The 22,161-nt window shown below is 38.9% G+C and overlaps 1 protein-coding gene across 7 annotated transcripts in view; it reads left to right on the top strand.

Annotated features, from left to right (window-relative positions):
- The window catches only part of ZFYVE16 (zinc finger FYVE-type containing 16), a 33,238-nt gene extending 12,620 nt beyond the window's left edge, over positions 1–20,618 (top strand). For 3 of the 7 annotated variants that reach the window (XM_054184559.1, XM_054184560.1, XM_054184561.1), the window contains exons 4-18: positions 3,095–3,191; positions 4,094–4,270; positions 4,713–4,864; positions 7,765–8,143; positions 8,675–8,797; positions 8,889–9,044; positions 9,648–9,872; positions 11,669–11,751; positions 13,688–13,792; positions 14,685–14,835; positions 16,508–16,588; positions 17,139–17,301; positions 18,137–18,242; positions 18,654–18,818; positions 19,700–20,618. In XM_054184559.1, coding sequence (XP_054040534.1) covers positions 3,095–3,191; positions 4,094–4,270; positions 4,713–4,864; positions 7,765–8,143; positions 8,675–8,797; positions 8,889–9,044; positions 9,648–9,872; positions 11,669–11,751; positions 13,688–13,792; positions 14,685–14,835; positions 16,508–16,588; positions 17,139–17,301; positions 18,137–18,242; positions 18,654–18,818; positions 19,700–19,861 — 2,325 coding nt within the window. In that variant the 3' untranslated portion in view covers positions 19,862–20,618. Of the gene's footprint in view, positions 1–3,094; positions 3,192–4,093; positions 4,271–4,712; positions 4,865–7,764; positions 8,144–8,674; positions 8,798–8,888; positions 9,045–9,647; positions 9,873–11,668; positions 11,752–13,687; positions 13,793–13,973; positions 14,651–14,684; positions 14,836–16,507; positions 16,589–17,138; positions 17,302–18,136; positions 18,243–18,653; positions 18,819–19,699 lie in introns of those variants that run through there. The other 4 variants (XM_054184562.1, XM_054184564.1, XM_054184563.1 and 1 more) reach the window with 4 other exon arrangements.
- The last annotated feature ends 1,543 nt before the right edge of the window (positions 20,619–22,161 follow it).

The following is a 22,161-nucleotide window of genomic DNA, read 5'->3' as shown; positions in this document are numbered from 1 at the left end:
TAATGGTTTAAAACAGTTCTTCAGAGTGGTTTCATTTTAGTCATAAGACTGACTGCCTTCAAGTTCCTGTTTATGTTCACTGTGAAGTTTCTTGTGCCTTGTCTATAGATGGGGATAAAAGCAGCCTTCACTACACAGTCCTGTTTACAGCCATCAGCTGCTAGTATTGCTAATCCTGTGTGTTAACAGAGGGGGTTTTGGCAGAAGAACAGTGTAATTAGGGAGAGAACGTCAAGGTCTAATCCCAGTCAGCAGCTAGGACCATGCAGCCGCTCTCTCATTCCCCCTGGTTGGGACTGAAGAATGAATCTGAAAAGTAAAAGTGAGAAAACTTGTGGGTTGAGATAAAGACAGTTTAATAGGTAGAGCAAAAGCCGTGCACACAAGCAAAGCAAAACAAGGAATTCATTCAGTGCTTCCCATCGGCAGGCGGATGTGCAGCCGTCTCCAGGAAAGCAGGGCTCCATCATGCATAATGGTTACTTGGGAAGAAAAACACCACCACTCTGAACATCCCACCCTTCCTTCTTCTTCTCCCAGCTTTATATAGTGAGCATGACATCACATGGTATGGAATACCCCTTTGGTCAGTTGGGGTCAGCTGTCCCAGCTGTGTCTCCTCCCGACTTCTAGTGCACCCCAAGCCTGCTTGCTGGCGGGATGATATGAGGAGCAGTTGCCTATCAACAACTAAACACACCTGTGAGCTATCAAAAGTATTTCTCATCCCAATGCAAAACAAAGCATTATACCAGCTGCTAGTAAAAAGGTTACCTCTCTGCTAACTGAAACCATGACAGAGCATCACAATACGTGTTCATTGGGCAAATGAGTGAAGGCACTATAGATAGCTAAACTTTACGGATACCGGAGTGCTATGCAGTTGTAACTCTGTCATATCTTTTCTGAATGTGCAATAGCTTAACTTTCTGCCTTGTAAGACTTTTTGTCTTTTTAATAGTAACTTTTTTCCTTAAGAAAAACAACAAACGAAACACTCCTTTTGGACCTGTTTTGGGCTGTTGTGTGTTCAACCACTTGGATACTAGGACATAAGCAGAAACTGGTAGGAATTCACAGCTGCCCTCTGTGGACTATTCTGGAAGACAGTTGTATAGCTTTCATCTGATCCTACAGCTTTTTTTTATCAGTGAAAATGGCAACACTTGTGAATTCTGGTTTCTATGCAGGAGGGAAGTGTGACGTTAGTGGTCCCCCTGTTCTCTCCCATCTGCAGCACTTGTGAGGCCAAACAGCTTCTCAGGTTCTTTATTTAGATGTTTGTCCCTTGTTGTGGTATCCTTCCTCGTCCTAGCACAGCCAGAATCAACTTCTTTGCTCGGCGGCCTCATCTTCGTTTCTTTTCCGCTGCTACATTGCCTGTCTCTTCATTTGTCTTCACCTCTTGTCTCCAGTGCATTAGGATTAAGCTGCCTCCTCTGTCGTGGGCCCCAGTGGCACCAACTGTAGGAGGAGACCAGTTGCAAAGGATTGTACTGCTTAGTATTTGAAGCTCTAAGGTGGATTGCAAATGATTAGCAATTAATCTTCACCAGTTACATTCTTAACATCTTTACTGAGCATGTGCATGTTCAGTTGAGGTTGATTAGGTGTGACACTAATGCAGAAGGAATTGGAATAGTTTATTTTTTGAGCTCATATTGCACCAATCAGGTATTACTGTTTTTACAGTGACTTTACCTACTTAGAGGAGTTCACTTACAATAAATTTTTCTCTCTGTCACTACTGTTTGGATTTGTTTGTGGTTGTTTTTTTTTCCTTAATCCATTTTGTTTTCCTGGATATAATTAGGAGTAGCAGAAGAGTTTTAGCGTTCCTTCTGCTTACTTAACTCTGTTCAGCGGTAGAAGACTTCTGTCAGACTGAGGTTTCAAAACACACCTTTTGTAAAGGCTAATCCTGACAGCATATAGTTAAAAATGGTGTGACTCTCTGAAATCTTGCAGATCACCATTGAAAGAACATACAGGAAAAGTGAGAAAAGAACCTGATATTTATGGGAACTCTTGCAGAATACTGCTTTACTAGAGACATAATTCTTTCAGTGAGACCATGCAGGTGTAGTCCAGGCTAGAGAGATGCACTTTTTTCCGCATCTCTGCTTAAAAATAGACAGGAGAATGTATCCTGTTGGAATAGAAGAGCATATTCTGTTCTTTCAAAGCAGTCTTCAGCTGGCTTTTATTTTGCTGAAGGGAGTAAGTAACATGAAGGCAACTTTGCTTGTTCTTTCTGGCAGAGTTGGGGAGCCTACTTAGCTAATGTAGGAAGAATCCCTGATCAAAAGCAGACTGGGCAGTCTTCGTAGTTTGGCCCAAATCGTGGAGCTCTTGAGCTTCTTAACGATAGCATTGTAGAATAGTTTGGGTTGGAAAGAGCCTTTACAAAGCATCTAGCCCAACCTTCCTGCTGTGGGCAGGGACATTTCTCGCTAGGTCAGGTTGCTCAGAGCCCCATTGAACCTGACCTTGAACACTGCCAGTGGTGGAGCATCCATAGCTTCTCTGAGCAACCTGTTTCAGTGTCCCACCACCCTCATTGTAAAAAAAGTTATTTCTTATGTCCAGTCTAAATCTGCCTTCAGTTGAAAATCATTGCGCCTTGTTCTGTCACTGCAGGCCCTGGTAAAAAGTCTGTCCCGATCTTTCTTAACAGCCCCCTTGAAGTACTGAAAGACCACAATAAAGTCTCCCCAGAGCATTCTCTTCTCCGGGTGGAACAACCCCAGGTCTCTCAGCCTGTCCTCACAGGAGAGGTATTCCATTCCTCTGACCATTTTTGTGGCTCTCCTCTGACTTCAACAGGTCCATGTCCTTCCTGTGCTGAGGACTCCGGAGCTGGATGCAGTAAAAGCCTTTTTAGTCTAGTATTTTCCTTCCTTCCTAAACAGAAATGTATTATAAGATACATATGCTAAAGATGCTTTTCTCCTTCCCTACTTCCAAAAATGTGCATGTGTGCTTTATCTAATGCCATGTCTTTTAGTAAATGAAGTAAATAATAATAGGAACTTAATTCAGGAAATACTGGGATTTTGTATATAATATTTAATTAAATCTTTTTCTGGTTCAGGTTTTTTGTGGTGGTTGTTGCAAACGAAAGTGCAAGCTACAATACATGGAGAAGGAAGCAAGAGTCTGTACTGGCTGTTACGATGATATTAATAAAGGTAAAAAGTTTTTTTTGCGTAATGGCATTCATCATTAAGGAAGAATAGGTACAGCTAGCATCTCTTTAATCTTTGTTCTTTTTAGGGAACTTCAGTACTCTAATTAGTGTATGTTTTCCTATTTCTGAGATGGAGGGAATAAGAGAGTAATTGTACCTCTTAGTTGGATTCCAGATGTTATTTTAAATTTTGAGTAGCAAGCTGGTTACTTTTTATTTAAAAAAAAAATAAATAAATTTGGTTTGCACTCTGCAGAACTAAATATAAAGTTACACTGTTGGGTCATCTGTGGCAGGATTCTAGCAAAAGTGATCCTCCTGCCGCAGTAGCCTTCTGCATGTTTGAAGACCATACCCCAACTTGTTCTCACATGTTATTTGCCCATTTCATGTAGCTTTCTGTCCTGCTATCTTTACAAGTCACTTAACAGTACTACAGTAACTGAATCATAAGATAGCTTTCCGTTAAGAAAAGCTTAAGCATGGATGCTTATGGAAACATCAGGAGAAAATTGAGGTCCTAATTACTAATATTTAAATAACAAGTTGAGAACATACCAGATTTTTAATATGCCACCTGAATGGAATTTGACTTGATAAATGTGATACATGTTTTTGCACCAAGGTACAGGGATTGTATGGTTGAACGTAGTCACTGCAACAGTAGCAAGATGTACAGGGAGGTCTGTTTCTATGTTAGAAATTAATGAGGCAAGTGTGCAGGTAGAAAATCAAGAAGTCTAAATTTTCTTCTCTACAATAGCTTGAGTGTTTGTTTTTTGTAACTGTCTCACCAATTGTGCACTGCTCTTGCAAAACAAACCACCCATAATGCTATATGGTAAACAAAATTTTTGTGAGAATGAAATTGAGAGATCTTAAAAGCTACCCACACTTTTTTAGCACAGGCATTTGAAAGGATGATGAGTCCAACTGGTCCCGTCCCCAGTTCCAGTATCTCCTCTGAGTATTCTTCTGCTGTTCCACCTTTGGAGGAGGCCCAGATATCTGGTAGTGCTAGCTCTCCTTCACCTTCTGCATTGTTACCTATCTCAGTACTTAAACAACCTGGTATTGAAGGTATGCTAAATACAGTATAATATATCTTAATGCTTTCAGGATCTCTTTGGAAAGACTTGTTTAATCACATCATGGATACATACTTGGTATACTGGTATTTTCTGTGGGAAATGGAAACTGTGAACTGGGACACTGGAAAGTTACTTTTCGTTCCCAGTTTTGATGCCATGTATGAGCTTGGCCAACTCTGTCTTAAGTCTGTGTTTATGAAATGTGAATGTTTGGTTTTTTTATTTCATTGTCCTCTCTGTTTGTATTGTGTGATATGAGATTTTTTTGCATGTATTTGCCTGACTGGAGACTGCCTAGTGTCAAACTGTCTACCTTTGTTTTGTAAACAGATTATGTATGTGGGGGGTGAAGGAGCTTAATTTTTATCCCTTTCAGCTGTTACACCAGTACAATAATATGAAGTCAGTGTTGTTTCCTTAACCTGCCCTAGGTCTGTGCCCCAAAGAACAGAGGAGAGTTTGGTTTGCAGATGGTATTTTGCCAAATGGTGAAGTGGCAGATACAACAAAACTTTCATCTGGAGCAAAGAGGTCATCACAGGACTTAAGTCCAGTAAACCCTGACTTGCCAGAGATGCATATGGTATGAATTAAGAAGTCTATGTAGGTGCATGAATTACCTCTTGAAATACCTTTGTTTTGCTATTGGTAGCGTCCCTTACATACCAAAATACGACTTTTGCTTCATAGCTTTTAGAATCCAAGCCAATATTTGGTTCTGGGGGTTTTTTTGGGGGAGTGGCTGTGAAGTCCTTGGGTTGAAACATTTTGTAGACCCTACTTCAAAGGAAACTGTGCTTGTTTTGGGATGTGTGTGAACTTCAGAAATGGTATGGCAGAAGATTTTCCAAAACAAGATGATTTTTATTATACACAGCCTTTGATTAACTACTTTTGTGATGGTAACCTCAGCCGCAGTTCTGAAACCTGTCATTAACAACATACTTCTACTATAAGTTTGTGGTTTTTTTTCCAGTGGCTTGCTGTAGTTGGCATGTTGGATTAGACTAACCAGAAGCTGTTTAACGCCCTAGAATACTAGATCATGGGGTGCATCAAAATCTACTTATTGCTTCTATTGCGAACTAATACTGAATTGAGAGGGGGCTTGGCTTTTTTTTGTAATAGATCATACTCGTGGTGTTGAACTAGCAGCACTTCACAATAAGAGTCCAAAGAAGTGGTGTAAGTTTGCTGTGGATAGATTTGGAGAGATTGCTCAGCTGGAGCTTCTTTAAAATAAAATATAGCTCTGAAGCGCTTTGTCAAGTGGTAACATGAATTCTATGATTCTAACAGCATTCAGGAGTGTTCAAAACAAATTAGTAAAGCGAACAAACAGATCATTATTATTTGTATATGGGGGCTCTGAACAATTACCAAGTGTATAGCATGTAAACCGCTGTTAATTCATGAAGAACAGATAGTAGTAAATATGACTTCATTTGAACAAGGAGAAACTCCAGTAAGCTGCAGGTGAATCTGGCTTCCCTAGAAACTTTAGACTGGAGGATCCATTCAGACCAACAGCAAGAAAGCACTGAGATTGTTTTATAGGGCTGATTGTGCTTCTCACTTCTATTAGTCTGTAAAGAATGGTAGAGTAATGCTGATATTGTTGATGAACCTGTATTTCTAGAAAAGCTCGTCAAGAGCTCTTGAAAAGAAATTAAGCATCAATAAGATAAATTAAAAAAAAAAATCCTTCCAGTTCATAAACGTGCAAATTAAGTGATAAAGGTTTGAGACCCACAGTTGTCTGTCCTGGACTCCATGCTATTCAGCAAACTCACGGATGATAAAAATGGTAAAATTATTCAGACAGTGAAGGCAGGTAAATTCCCGATACTAGTGAACTGGATGCTAAAATGACAGATGCCATTATGTCCTTAAATGCAGAATAAGGAGTGCATGACTTCGGCTGGGCTAAAAGATTATATTTATTACTGTATCACTTATCAGGAAAAGAGAATTTATGATCAGTGATCAACCTGAAGAAAATATTTAAGCAGTTGTTAAAAAGGGAAGTAAATGGGTGGTATAGAATCATAGAATGGTTAGTGTTGTAAGGGACCTTTAAAGGTCATCCAGTCCAGCCCCCCTGCAGTGAACAGGGACATCTTCCACTAGATCAGGTGGCTCAGAGCCCCATCCAACATGACCTTCAGTGTTTCCAGGGATGGGGCAAACAGAGATGGTAATGGAGAGAAAGTGAAGTAGAAAATCATTATGACACTAAATGCATCAGTGCTGCTCCCAGAGCTTGAATATACCTAGAGTTCTTGCACTATCCATTATAGTAATCAAAAGATACAGCCTGTCTTCCATTTTGAGGAAAGAGTAGAATATTTTACCTTGCAAAAGATGAGCAATGTCTGAAATTAAGAGCAGCATGGACAAAGTGAGTTGGAAACAATCAGTTGATGGTTCTTCTATGAAGCTTCAGAAACTAAAACAAAACCGTCATACTGCCACTTTGAAGCAAAGGATGTATTTTACTAGGTAACACATAATCCTGAACACGCTGCCACAGGATGCTATGAAGGTCAAAAGTATAAAGTGATGTGAAACACCAGCAAGCAAATTCATGGGGAAGAAGTCTATTAGAGGCCAATTTAGTCATGTTTTTGTCTGTGTTTGTGGGGTGTTATTTTGGGGGTTGGTGTGTGTGTGGTTTTTGTTTTGGTTTTTTTTTCGTGTTAAGAGGGTTTTCCTGTTAAGAGAATTGCTGGAAGCTGATGGCATACTGGGAGAACTGTCACAGGACAAGCATAGAGTTGTAGGTTTTTTTTCTCGTTGCAGTGCAAAGTCTTCCCTATTGAGATAGGATGCAAGTCTAGCATACTTGAACGATGACAGCGCACCTCTCAATTTGGTTTTTTGGGCTGTTTTTGATGGCAGCTCATATCCTAATATGCCTGTGCTTATAGCTTGTCATATCCATTTTGCTGGTGGAGTAGCATAGGTTTGACTCCAAACTAGAAATTAATCAGACTGTGAAATAGTAGACTTAGGTATTTATATGTAGTGTAGAAATAGAAATACGTTTGCAGAACTGAACTGCTGATCCCAGTGATGGCAAATTACAATGATGACAATGTTCGGTAGCTATGAGTTGGGGAAACAGTAATACTAAACACATTTCTGGAGGGGTACTTGTTTATTGTTCATTGTTTTACATTGGACTGTTGTATGCTAAAATGGCTAATCTGCAGTGCTCTGATAAGAATTTTGTGTTACTGAATAAATAAATTAATGATGCATCTTCAACTAAAATAGGGACTAGTGTAACTTCTAAAGATGGAAATAAAAACAAGAAGAGCCAGGAGAGATTTAGTGGCCGCCTCCTTGTTTAGAGGAAATGCATTCTCAATATTTGTGATAGATTTCTTTCTCTTTTTCCTTCTGGAATCTAGTAATGAAATTTTAGCTTGTTGTGAGACAAGAGTGTAGATTTTTTGTTGTTGTTCTTTTTCTTCATAGGCTGCAAACCCAGAGGAAAATGACACATTAACTGATGTAAATCCAAGACTTAAAGAAGAAACTGATACGACTACAAGACTGGAGGAATTATGTCCTTCTGCTTGTTCAGATGATGCACAGCAGGCTGTTCCAGGCCAGAGTGAGGTGGTACACAGTTATAAATCTGTAACTCTAGGAACTAAAGAGTGTTCTCCTGCTGCAGAGGCTGAGAAGACTAGTTCCGGCTCAGTTGATCAGACTACAAGTGATATGCCTGTTAGTCCTTCAAGTTACAGAGCACTGTGTGGTGTTGAAAACTGTGTTCGTAAAGAAATCAGCCTTGTTCCTGACGGTGACAAACTGCCACCGCTTTTGCTTGCAGTGGGTGAAAAAGGAAAAGGTAAAATTTGAGAATTTTGTTAATATTTAATGACCTCATGCAAGATTCTAAATATGAACTTGTATGTATATAATTTGTATTTTAGTACCATTCTGATCCCTCATTTATTTGCTGCAAATTGGAATGGATTGTTGGGTAACTGAACATGCACTATTAACAGTATCAATATGTTATGAAAAGAATACTTCATGACTTAAATTCATTACAGTAGTGACTGTGCTTACTGATGATAACTGAAAGTACCAGTACATGGATGAGGAGACAGCATACACAGTTTGTCAGTAATTACAAAATGAATGGTAGCCCTAGTTTGCACCTTGTTGAAAGTTACTGCTTTATTTTTATATGTTCCTTGAATCTTAGGGTGAGCAAGCTGTTCATTGGTTGATCTGTAGTAATTCTAAGTATGAGGATAATTACCAGCCTCTTAAGATAGGAGGATGGGACAGTGTTTTATATGCACTGATCTGTAATTCTTGTTTTAGGTAGTTGGCTGACATGTTTAACTTAATTGGGTGTTAATTTATTTAGATCCTCTAGTGGAAGAACATCCATCTCACCAACAGGTCACTCTGCTTCTTGTGGAAGAAAGTCCTAATCCATTAACTTTTATCCTAAATGCAAACTTGCTTGTGAATGTCAAGCTAATAACTTGTAAGTAGCGCACCTTATCTTTTCCACTGAATCCAGCTTTTTTTCTGACCGTGAAACAACATTACTGTGGTATCCACCTTTTTAATTACAGATTCTTCAGAGAAGTGCTGGTGCTTCTCAACAAATGGACTACATGGTTTGGGTCAGGCAGAAATTGTCATTCTGTTGCAGTGTTTGCCAGATGAAGAGATTTTTCCTAGTGAAATATTCAAATTATTTATTGACATCTACAAGGATGCAATGAAAGGTATGTGATTTTAATGTCTAAATTTTACTTTAGAATATCTTCTTGATGATCTATAAAGCTGGAAGTTGATATGTAATTTTTCTTCAAGTATTTGTTAGGTATCTAATGATTCTGTTGAAAAATCTTGCAGTGTTAGCCTTGGGCTCTAAATAAGAGGGGAAAAAAAAGTTTCTTTGTTTCATATACTTCTGTAAACATTGTTTTTGCTGTTTGTTTTGGTGTTATTCAGTCATACTATACTAGAGATTCTGGGTATAAGTTCTTGAGTGTATGGTTTAGGACATCTGGAACTTCATTTGTAGAAGTACAGTACTCTTGTGTGTATAGGTGTTTGAGGTCTGTTAATCGAAGTTCATCAATTGGTGTGTGCCAAAACATTGTACACTTCAGGGGTTTTGGTATTCTTTGCAAAAAACTAGTTTCATGTACAAGTTAATTCAGTTAATAAATACTGAACACTTAGTCTATGGGTTTAGATGTCTGTCAGACTTTCAGGAAGATATGAGATACACCGTATGTCTTACAACTGGTTAGAGTAGTTTTCTTGACACCGATGTGTTACTTCTCCAGATGCGTGAAGACTCTCTGTTTCTCTTTCTACAGGAAGGTTAATAAGAAACATGGAAAACATTACTTTTACTGAATACTTTCTCGGTAGCAAAGAACATGGAGGATTCCTGTTTGTTTCACCAATTTTTCAGAAACTTGATGATCAGATTCTACCAGATAACCCTTTTCTTTATGGCATTCTTATCCATAAAATGGAAATTCCCTGGGTGAAAGTTTTTCCAATCCGTTTAATGTTGAGATTGGGAGCAGAATATGGGGGTAAGTTTTAATGCTTTAAATAGCTGTATGAGTGTAAAATTCCCTTTGGAAAATGAAAGGTTTCTAGACAAGCAAAATATTTGAAATCATCTTTGCAGTATTTTGTATTGCACCTGTGTAATGCTGAAGTTTCATACATAGGAAGCCACCTATTAAGACACTTGGGATTTACATTGTGTTATTGGAGTCCCTTGATTGTATTCTTAGATTATGAGAAAGATAAGAAAGCAGAACTGACAGTAGTAAACTCAAAATGTCTGACTTCTGTTGTCATAGGAGAAAAGTTTGAAGGGAAGTTCAGAAGCCCCATATACAACTCTCACAAGTTGGTTTTTTGAATTAAATTACTGAAATTTAGTATATGGGCAAAATATTACCGCTTCATCAAATGGATAAAGGTATTCGTTACTTATAAGGATAACTTATTAATACATTCGAAGTCTCTAGGCCTGTAAAAATGCAGGACGCATGCTTTCCAAGTGAAGTGGATGGGGAGCATGTAAACGTGCACCGCCACAGGTTGTGCAGTGACACAGCATCCTTGTGGGAATTATCTTCCACAGTCTGCTGCAGGCTGAATGGGAGAATTTTGCACTCTGACAACAAGGTGTATGCTGACTCTGCTCCAGCCTCACCAAACGAAAGCGTTTATGCAGATTCCCATTGCCTTGAAGAGCAGATAAAGCTAGCTTGAGCAAGACCTGAAAGCAGATACTGTCCTAAATGCCTTGTAGAGTTGCTCGTGTACTTACCTGAGTAACGCAGGCATTTACTTCAGTGATATCGGTGCTGATTTGTTTCCTGTTGCACTGCTGCTTATGATCTAGAGAGCAGGAGTTCAGATAAGGTGCAGCATGCAGCAGTTACTTAAGTGGAATGCAATTAAAAAAGGGGTCATAGACAGCTTTCCTCACTTCAATGCATTTTTGCTAAATAAGCCTACTATTCTAGAAGCTTCCAGTCCATAAATACGTATCAGTCACTTGTTCATGGATTTCCTGAGTCAATAGCAGATTTCTACTGGCCAGGCTTCTGACTGCATGTTGACGTGGGTGGTAGCTTCTTTGTCATTCTTCTTTCTCCTAACAAACTACTTGTCTTTTTTTTTTTTTTTTTTTTAACCAATTTTGCATCTTTGGCCTAACAGTCCTGACTTTGCTGTGTTACCTGTCTTGTTTTCAAACAGCTTCATACTGTATCCGGTGGTCTCCTGCCTTTCATTGTCTTCCCTAGTTTCCATCTGCCTGTGTTTCCCATTGCAGCCATGGGACTTTAAAGCATGTTACTTTGTATGAACATCCTCACTCACTCTATTCTTGCTTATCTGTACGAAGTGGTACTTCACTTTGTATTGCAGCACTAACAAAGAAGCAGATGTTAACCTGTATGGTATTCTTATTCAAGCAACTACAAAGCCTTGCAACCCCTCCCACAGCTGGTCACCCAAAGACTAAACCCACGATGTTGCTGCCCAGATCACCTGTTGCAAGAAACATAGCTGTCAAAGCATACCAAAGCAGCAACAAGTCTCTGACACAAAATTACTGCTGCAGGAGAGTGACTCTATGCAGCGACATTGCAGTAGGATTTAACCATGGGTGGGGAAACCATGCAGTGGGATGAAGGACAGCCTGTACCAGAGAATCAGAGAGGGGCTGTAGTTCCTTTGGCTGGTCAGAGACTGAGATAAGAAACATCGGCTATAGCTGAAAATAAAAATAAATACTTGGATTAGCAAATCTTACAGTTGTTGATAGGTAAACGTGACCTTTTCTTTTTTCCTTCCTTCATCTTAGCATATCCAACTCCTGTAGTAAGTTTCAGGCACCGGAAGCCACTGTTTGGAGAGATAGGACACACAATTATGAATCTGCTTGTTGTGAGTAAATGTTTCATTCTCTTTTCGTGTTGTAATTTAGATTGTATAAAATATCCTCAAAACTATTCTTGAAAGAGTTATTTTTCGCAAAGGGCTGATATCTTTGTTCTTCATACCTGACTTGAAACTTCCTTACCAAAGAGTATTTATATGTGAGTCAGGAAAGCTGTGTCTTTCACATTACATCGTTATGCATTAGTTCTGGTATTAAGAAATGGCTTTAAATGAATAAGGAAAATGCTGACATTTACATTCAAGCTGTTAATAATTGTTCAGTTGCATTTTTCTCTTTCAAGCATTGGTGTGGTGCAAGAATTCTAGTCTTAAATGTAATATTTTTTTGAATCTGAAAGTTGACAGGCAGATGCTGTGGTCTAACTGTACCAGTAATTACTTTGTCACACAAACATAATCTTAACACAATTAACTAGTCTGTCTTATGTGAAGAACTTTGATTTTTGGCAGAATTGTCAGAGTAAGTCAGGGCTGGAATTTATGCCATTCACTGAGGAAGTTCTTTCTCTGTTACTCAAATAATTTGATTTAAACTTCAGTAAGCCTGTATTCCTGACCAGTAACCTTCTTCTAATACTTAGATAGAATTTACCGTTAATGCTGTGATGAAAAGTGCTGTGAGGCTGTGGAGAGAATTGCATGTATTATTTACATGACCGCTAAATCCTCTCTTATAAGTCTAGAGACTGTTACAGCTGAAATGAAACTGCAGTCTTTGGCCCCTCTTTTCCTTTTTGCCGCTGTTGATGTCCATGTCATCACATAAGGTATCAATCAGAAGAGTTGCACCATCTGAAAAACAGTGTGTTTTTTCTAAATGGAGGAATCTTACATTTTAATTCCATGAGCCAGCTCCCTGCCTGACTGGTGAAGTGCCAGTACCAATGTGGAATTGCATCTTCAGACTTTGAGGAAGGCGACTTCTGTGGAGTTTATATGAAGCTGGGTTAGAGTTACTCCGATTCTCCTTCATAGCTGTGTTTGTAATGTAGCTTCAAGCAGGCAGTGGGAGCATGTGCTCCTTGGCAGGACTACCTTATTTGATGCAGCAGGAGGATGCGTTTGTAAGATATCAAAAAGAACATTTTGCAGTTATTACATTTTTAACTACACACGGTGCAAATCCTCAATTAAAGATCATATAAAATCTCGTACCGCACAAGTGACTGAAGTTGTGGTAAATGATGAAGGCAAAGGCCATCTGTGATGTGTATCCTTCATATTGCTAAAACAATGCCAGCTCAGTTGAATCTTTTGATGCAGAGATCTATTCATAAATACCCTTCTTGCTACAGCTGTGATTACCTGTCTCAGCTGGTGACAAGAGCCTTCTGTAACCTTTCTTAGCTGCGTTAGTAAAGGTGAATGGGACCATTTTACACCTAATGTTGTTCTTCTGGAATAAAACAGAATAGGAAAATTTTGCAGGAGTGGCTGAGATGATAGATCGTATCATAGATCGTACAATAGATCATAACTTCTGTCAGAGCAAGGTATAAGAAACAGTGCCGTATTCAGGCTATAGCTCAAGAAGTTAGAGCTGTAAGAGACAGAGCGTGAGCCTGGAAAAAAGCTATATGCGGTCTTCCATGCTTTGCCTTTCTGTCAGAGATGGAAGGTGTTGAAGTATTTTATTACCTAAAACACTGTAAGATCCTAAAATGCATAAAGTAGCCATAGTCTAAATAACCCACTAGTAAATAGAGCTACCTTGTCAGTGCTATATATTTGTTTATATATTCACTAAGGTACCCTTCGCCTACATCATAGCAGGAAAAAAGTCTTTAGCAACCCTTAATGTCATTATTCTTTAGAAGTGTTAGAGATGTATGTAAAGTACTTTAGTTAAATAATATTTGTTATAAAAGGTAAGAAAGTGATACTTAATTGTCCGCTAACATAAAAACGTCATCTGTTACAGGACCTTAGAAATTATCAGTATACTTTGCATACTATAGACAACCTGTTTGTTCATGTGGAAATGGGTAGAAGCTGTATTAAAATACCCCTAAGGAAGTATAATGAGGTGAGTAAAATGATCTTGATTAGCTTTCTAATCTACACTGCTTTAGTCTTTATTTTTAATATAATATCAGTCACATCTTTCACATGAGCTCCTTTTTTTTTTCTTTTTTTTTTCTTTTTTTTTTTAAAAAGGATAGGGGGGCTGGTTCTTAGAGGCTGTAATTTTTTTATTCTGTAATCAGTTTCCAGGCAGTTCTGCAAGTGAATTCTCCACTTGATATCAGCTCTCTAGATGACTTTGCTATTTGCTGTGCAGTAGGCTCTTTGAACTTCAAACTGATGTAAGCATGTGATGGGGGGAGGGCATGGAATTATCTGAACACACATTTCCTTCTTCCTGGGTATGTTGGAAGGTGGATAATGATGAGTGAAAAGCTGAGCTTTAGGATACCTATTAAATGCACAAAAATCAACAGTTTCTTCAAAATCTTTTAGCATGTCTTTTCAAGGATTCTCTCTTACACATTTCCTGATGATGGTGGTTTGCGTAAAACTTGGGGAAAATAAAAAAATCTTTCTTGCCAGTGTAGTTTTTATTATAATTTGTTTACTTCAGCTTTAACAAAAAAAAATCCCCTGAATAGTAAACTGCATGAGGCTTAATGGGTATTTTAGCCTTAAGACCAACAAAATCCGTACAGCTGATATTCTGCATTGTCCAGTGGTAGGTACTCAGACTTACTTATCCTTCTCAAATGAAGTAGTATTTTTGATCATGCTTAGTGTTGGTCCAGCCTGTCATGGTAAACTGCATTGTTCAAACTCTCTGTAATTAACTATGTGAATAATTCTTGGGATTTGCTTTGAGAGATGGATTTTTCTAATGTCGTGTTTTTAAAGTGAATATTGTGAAGTGGGATTTGTCAGTTTAATGCCAAATTTTGTGTTGGCAGGTAATGAAGGTGATAAATTCTTCTAATGAACATGTAATTAGTATTGGAGCAAGTTTTAATACTGAAGCAGATTCTCACTTAGTGTGTGTGCAGAATAAGCATGGCCTGTATCACACACAAGCAATCAGTGCTACTGGACATCCCAGGAAAGGTAAGCTTGTCTAATTTGGCTTAGGGAGAAAAATCACATTTCTGGAGAAATTAGTTTGCTTTTAGGCTGTAAGGAAAAATCTGTATTCCCAGTAAGTGGTTGAGACAAAAAGTTCAGCATTCAAGCAGCAAAGCAATTTAAATTGCTTCTGTACTCGGCACTGGTGAGGCCTCACCTCGAGTGCAGTGTTCAGTTCTGGGCCCCTCTGTACAAGAGGGACATTGAAGTGCTGGAGCGTGTCCAGAGGAGAGCTACCAGGCTGGTGAGGGGTCTGGAGACCAGGGCATATGAGGAGAGGCTGAGGGAGCTGGGCATGTTTAGCTTGGAGAAGAGGAGGCTGATGGCAGACCTCACTGCCCTCCACAACTACCTGAAAGGAGATTGGAGAGAGGTGGGTGTTGGCCTCTTCTCCCAAGTGAATAATGACAGGACCAGAGGAAATGGTGTGAAGCTGCGGCAGGGGAGGTTTAGATTAGATATTAGGAAGGATTACTCTACTGAAAGAGTGGTCAGGCACTGGAACAGCCTGCCCAGGGAGGTGGTTGAGTCACCGTCCCTAGAGGTGTTTAAGAAATGTCTAGATGTGGCACTTCAGGGCATGCTCTAGTGGCAGAGATTGTAGGGGTTTTTTTGTGTGTGTATGGTTGGACTCAATTTCAAAGGTCCTTTCCAACCATGAAGATTCTGTGACTCTAAATGGAAAATAAAATGTTGCTGGTTTATGTCAACACTTAGCTACCTTTTACAAATGTCACATTAAAGGGAGATTAATACTTTTTTCCTCCTTGTTTCCAGAATGTTATTAATATAACTTATATTTTCAGACAGATTCTTTACATATTTCAAAATCTAAATTTAATATTCATGTGAATTGGGCAATGTATTTACGCACGTAAACAAATAGTCTCAATAACCGAGTGTATAGAAATACAGTAACAGTGAGCAACACCTAGCAAACTGATAGCAACCACCTGTGCAGAGAAGAGTGTAGAGGGTACCCTTTAGGTTCTGAAAGTAATACAGCTGTGCAGCGTGGCAGTGTGTCTGGGCTCATAAAGCATGCTTCTCAAAAAGGCCTATTAGTCTGGGGGGAATCCCAGATTGATATGTGTGTACTCTTACCACCTCTAGTGTCAACTTGAAATGTTGTTCTGTGCTTCATTAAGCATAACTACTTAGCATGTTCTTGTTTGAAGCACTGTGTGCATGGAAATTCACTTATGTTGTCTTTGCTTCCAGTTGCTTTTAGTACCTCTGAAAATTATCTAAAACTTCAGGAATATCTTCTGTAAATAAATTAAATTTAACAGTTGAGCGGCATGTCTAAAAACCTATACCACTGTTTCTTCAACTATTTGTCCTTTTTGTACATGGAGCTTTTCTGGCTTGCCTGTGTTGGCTTGCCACCAGTACCTTAAAAGGATATTGTATGTATTCAGAAAATAAGTTAACAAAGCTGGTCTTTTTTGCCAAGGTCTGATTGGAAAAAATTCTTCTCTCTTTAGAGAGTTATGTTTCATACAGTCCTGCCAGTAAGGAATTTCTATTAGCACTTTCAGTGTAGCAGTACCTTTTTTTGCCTGCCTTTTTGAAAGGGAATGCAAATTAAATGTTAGTAATGACAAACTTGAGTGATATGGAGTGGTACTCACTTTGTTCCTACTTTTTCTAGTTACGGGTGCAAGTTTTGTGGTGTTTAATGGAGCCTTAAAAACATCTTCAGGATTTTTAGCTAAATCCAGTATAGTTGAAGGTAAGAATTTTAGAAAAAAATTTTAAAAAAAATAAAAATAGAAGCAGTCTTGTGCAGGATCTTTATTCTCAGTAAGCTAAACTTTGTCTTTTCAGGATTTTTAACTTTGTATAAAAACTATTGCAAACAAATGCTGTATGGAAAATACGTGCTAGTTCACCTAAAAGATACTAAGTTGTTTTTTTTTAACATATTTTGCTTTAGTCAGTGCAAGTCTCTTTGACTTTCCTTTACAGCTGCCTACATCTGGAACTGTTTTCGTTGCCGTATTCATGAAATACATATATTACCACATACATGCAAAAAAACTTCTAAGATTAATCAAAGATTGATCTTTCAGTCTTAGTTCTGTTGACAAGAAAGGTTTTCATTACTTCCTCTTTCATGTAACACTTAATGGTGTAGTTGGGTGGTGGAGTCCATTTGATGTGCCTTTATTAACGAGCTGTAGGAGAGGGTTGGTCCCACTAGAATTTAAGCCAAGATTCTACTAAAAAGCTGTGCTACTCTTTCTGTAGATAAGTTGGAATTTTAACTGGTTTTCTTCTAGATGGATTAATGGTACAAATAACACCAGAAACAATGGAAAACCTACGTCAGGCATTAAGAGACAAGAAGGACTTTAAAATAACTTGTGGCAAAACGGATACAGGAGACGTAAAAGAATACGTAGATATTTGCTGGGTAGAAAATGAAGAGAAAACAAACAAAAGGTAAACATATTACCAAAGCAAAACATCTTGGAGAATTCTTGTTCCCAATTTTCAAATATCCGCCTTTAATTTCTTGAAATTAATCTAAGGGTATTTTTATTGAAAGAAAGTACTTGATACTAAAACTTGAAAGGGGATAGAACAGTAAACTACCTGCAATCCTCTAGATGTCACCAACAGAACAATTTTGCTTGTAGTTCACCAAAATTTAATACAGTTTTCTCTGTTCAAAAGTTGACAGGAAAAGTGCATGAATCCTCGCTTCCCTTTGAAAGTCCTCTATCAAATCAGTAATGAGTTTGTGTGGGGATGCAATTAATCTGTTTAAGGTTCTTTGTCAGGGGGATGTTGGAAGTGCGTAGAACTGCCCTTGGCCATTCACTGCTTGGAATGCCAGCATTCAACAAAGCTAAAGGAGGTGCAAGACATCTTTATTGGTCGTGATTTGAATGCTTGTTTATGTAGTTTCAAACTTAAATTGTACTAACTCAGAACTTGTCTCATCTTAAGTTGTTTCTCACACCATGCATTTGACTTGGTATACCATTTTCTGTGGCTTCTCTGACCAGTTACAACAAACAGTGTCTTTACCGAAGGTGGTTTATAGCTTCTTAAACCTGTAAGGTTAGGTTTTTATTAAGTGTTGTTTGTTTTCTGTTCAGGATATTTCTTTTTGTAGCATCTGTATTTTCATGGGTACAAGTCTTGTATTACATTTTCTTGTAAAGCTGTTCAAATAGCATTTAAGGAGGGGTAAATGTTATTTCATACAAGTTATTCAATCTAAATCATAAAACCTTGTTGTAATTATTAACCATAACATTATGTTCCATAGAACTTTAAGCCCAATCGATGGAAAATCAATGGAAGGAACACAGAGTGAAAAAGTACCACAAGGCAGAGACTTTGAAAGAGAGGGAAGAGTTATGAAGTGTACCGAAGTTAGTAAACTACATTGTTCTTGAGTCTTTTTGTTACTTTTAGAACAATTAAGTGGTAAAGTGATCATACTAAGTGATACTGCTAAAGAAACTAACTTACTTGATGTACAGCCATACTGATAGGCAGAATGTTCTCAGTAGCTCTTTGATAAGTTTACATGCTTTTCATTTTTCTCATCTGAAAAAGACTAAAAGCCTCTTAGCATTGATAACTCTATAAAGATATACTCCAGATATTCTCACGGCCACTTAAGTATTTTGATTGAGTATATGAAATACTAGAATACTTTTGCCGGCAAACAAGCATTATAGCTTGCTCTGTTCTGCATTGTGTGTGTACTCAACTATTCTTTTCCTTATTTTTCAATACAACCAGGCTGCTGACTGTCCTTATCCTTTCTATAATTTCAGGTATACTATTTTCTAAAGGACCGTGAACTATCCAGTCCTGTTCCTCACCAGTTTGCTAAAGAGATTGCTATCGCCTGCAGTACTGCTCTTTGCCGACACCTTAAAACCTTGAAAAATAATGGGATGAATAAAATAGGCCTAAGAGTTTCTGTTGACTCAGATATGGTAATCTTTCAATTTTTATTGCAGACACTCCAACTGAAATCTCTTTCTTTTAAAGACCTTGGATCTCTTTTTGAAAGCTTTTAGTTTTTTTGCCCTACCCCAGATCCAGACTGAGGATGGAATTTCATGAAGAAACTGTCTTAATGACTAGTTTTTCTTGAAAGGAATAGTCCCTATTCTGCCCAAATTCCCTAGTAGCTGCTTGCAGTAAGCTGGCAGTCCTTCCCTGGTTCTAACTCTCTCTGGCAGTCATCTGCCTCCAAGGTGAGTCAATTTAGAGAATCGTAGGGCTAATTTTCTGAGGCGTTTCTCGAATTACTGCTGGTTTTGCTCCTTAATATAGTTCCGTAAGGGATATTTGCATCAAAATCCGTACAGCAGAAAAGGACAGGTCTACCCAGCTGACAGTGGAAGAGAGGGAAGGCAAGGCTTTCCAGCATGCGATGCCCCTCAAAAGATCACAAAACTGTAGAACAGTTCAGTTCCTTGCCTCTGAAGGTGTTCTGTGTTACACTTCCTCAGCTTTTTTTGAGAGAAGCTGGAAATACAGTCCTGAAAATCCAGTTTTCAGTAGTATATTTTGAAATTAATAGCAACTGTGATACTAGGACACAATCAGATCACTCCTGGGTATCGGACTGAAGCAGTGTGGGAAACAGAGGATGCGTGTCCCTGTAAACCTATGCGGAATGTTGCATGCTTCTTGATGGCAAGCCTAATCATTCATGGTTGGCTTCAAAGACCATCCAGCTCCCAGTGTTTGAATGTTATTTTGTTACTTCATGCTAGCTGAAATACTGTTTTACCAAGATACTACACTTTTGCGCTGTTGTGTTGATAAAAAAAATGTTAGTATCAACATTAATGTGTTTTCCTTCTAGGTTGAGTACTTAGCCGGATCTGGAGGTCACCTTCTTCCACAGAACTATCTGAATGAATTGGACAGTGCTCTGATTCCTGTGATTCACGGTGGGATGTCAGATCCCACAAGTCTACCATTGAAAATGGAATTAATATTTTTCATTATAGAACATCTGTTTTGATGAGGCTGATTACAGGCAATATACTGATTTGCTAGATCTGAACACCAAAGTTGTAATGCTACAAACACTAAAAATGTTGAACTTACTAAACCTGTTATGTTTTAATAGATTTTCAGGCTGTTTTTTAAAACCCTCAAGTCCTTTCTGGTTACTCTACCACAAAAGAATTGTAGTTTGTAATGTTTCCTAAAGTTCTGAAAGTTTACACTTAATACTGGTGCAGAAGAGGGCAGGTTTTGTTACCTCTTTACACAGCTGTAGCATTTTCTATATGTAGTGTAACTTTAAGCCATACTATCTTGCCTCTTAAATTCAGATAAATGTGTTACTGAAAATTGCTGTGGTTAGATCTAATTTCTGTCTGAAGCATGTGCTTTGCATGTGCAAATGAGCTAAAACACTGAAGTAGAAGCTGGCACAAAACTGTTTTCTTGCCATTTGAGATTCAAATACAAGATCTGTAGCTGACTGCAAACTTCATGTGTCAGTTATAAGTGCACACCTTCTGACACTTGTTATGGTCAGCACAGGGAAGAATTTTGCAGGTTTGTTTATGAAGATGTTGTAGTTGAAGTCCTTAACATGAGTATTATGCTGGTGCTTCAGGAACATATGCTCTGAATTAATTTTTTTTTATAGAACAACTGATTTCTTTTCTTGTATTTATAAGGATTTATCTAAATTAAATGGATGCTATTTTTATAAATGCTGGTTTTTTTTCTTTAGTCTGTGTTCAGAAGTCCTGATACAATTTGACCTTTAAAGGATTAATAAAAAACAGATTACCCTTGATGTAATCTACATGTAGCAATAAGTCAGACCAGAATTCTGCAATATCTTTTCTGCTCCTGTCTACTGCTTTTGCCACCTCTTAGTAGCCACCTTTACTTTCAGGGAGAATTGATGTATTAAGTGTGAATTTTCATGAACAGATTGATTTTTAGTATACCTGAGTTCATGTATAGTTACGTATTTTTGATATTGGGTCATTAAGATCTATTTATGTACTTGTGATGCATGCGATTTGTACTGAGGTTCAATGAACCATAATTGGGGTTTGGTAACTGTCACACAACTGTTTATCAAGAACAGAACCAAAACTAAATACATACAGGATCTATATTGTTTTAGTAAAAATGCTGGTACCATTTTTGTAATGAGACTAAACTTGGATGCCTTCTTGATGCTAATAAGGGGATATTTTATGTTTTTGTATCAAAAACAATTTGTAACATAACCTAATCTGCTCTGCTGTTACCTGTGCTTTAAAATACCAGTTCTAGAAGGGTTCAGGCTTCAAGATCCTGACCCAGGAGGAAACTGGGGCTGTGTTTGAGCTGGTTAACGTGACTTCTTCAGAGAACCTGCAGTCCTGGAGAAGAGCTGAAGACCACACCATATGCAGTATGAACAAACCGTGTCCTTGCTTGAAAACAAGCTGCAGCCGGACAGCCAAGAAGCAACAGCGAAGGGTTGAACAGAAGCGAAGGACTGTGGCGGGGTCGGAGGTGGCTGTTGTACCCTGAACTGTGTGGGCCAGGCCATAGGGGTAACCAAAGGAACAGCTGCCACTCGCCCTCTACTAACTCCTTTAAGTAATGATTATGAGGAAAGTTAACTGAAATGCTTGATATCTTATCACTGTTATTTAAAAAAAAAAAAAAAAAAAAAAAAAGACAACTTCTTGGTGGATGTGTCTGGTCTTTGCAGTGTTTTGGGGAGCCTGGACCTGTTCCAAGACATGGACCTGTTGGAGCGAGTCCACAGGAGGGCCGTGGAGATGTTCTGAGCCCTGGAGGCCCTCCGCTGTGAGGATGGGCTCAGGGAGCTGGGGTTGTTCAGCCTGGAGAAGAGAAGGCTCCGGGGAGACCTTACAGCAGCCTTCCAGTACCTAAAGGTGGCTACAGGAAAGCTGGGGAGGGACACTTTACAAGGGCACGTAGTGATAGGACGAGGGCTAATGGCTTCAACGTGAAAGAGGGTAGATTTAGATTAGATGTCAGGAAGCAATTCTTGAGTGTGAGGGTGATGACACAGGCTGCCCAGGGACGCTGTGGCTGCCCCATCCCTGGAGGTGTTCCAGGCCAGGTTGGACGGGGCTTTGAGCAGCCTGGTCCAGTGGGAGGTGTCCCTGCCCACGGAAGGGGGGTGGAACTGGATGGTCTTTGAGGTCTCTTCAACCCAAACCACTCTCATTCTCCTGCCCGTCCCTTTTCCTGCCGCAGTGCCGGACGCTGGGGCTATGGCGGTGCTGCCCGGCCGGAGCTCCTCGCCCGTTCCGCTTCCTGCGGAAACGCTCC

This window comes from Rissa tridactyla, chromosome Z (genome assembly GCF_028500815.1).
Source record: "Rissa tridactyla isolate bRisTri1 chromosome Z, bRisTri1.patW.cur.20221130, whole genome shotgun sequence".
NCBI classification, from domain to species: Eukaryota; Metazoa; Chordata; class Aves; order Charadriiformes; family Laridae; genus Rissa; species Rissa tridactyla.
The sequence above is the reverse complement of the archived record's forward strand: the minus strand, read 5'-3'. Positions and strand labels throughout refer to the sequence as shown.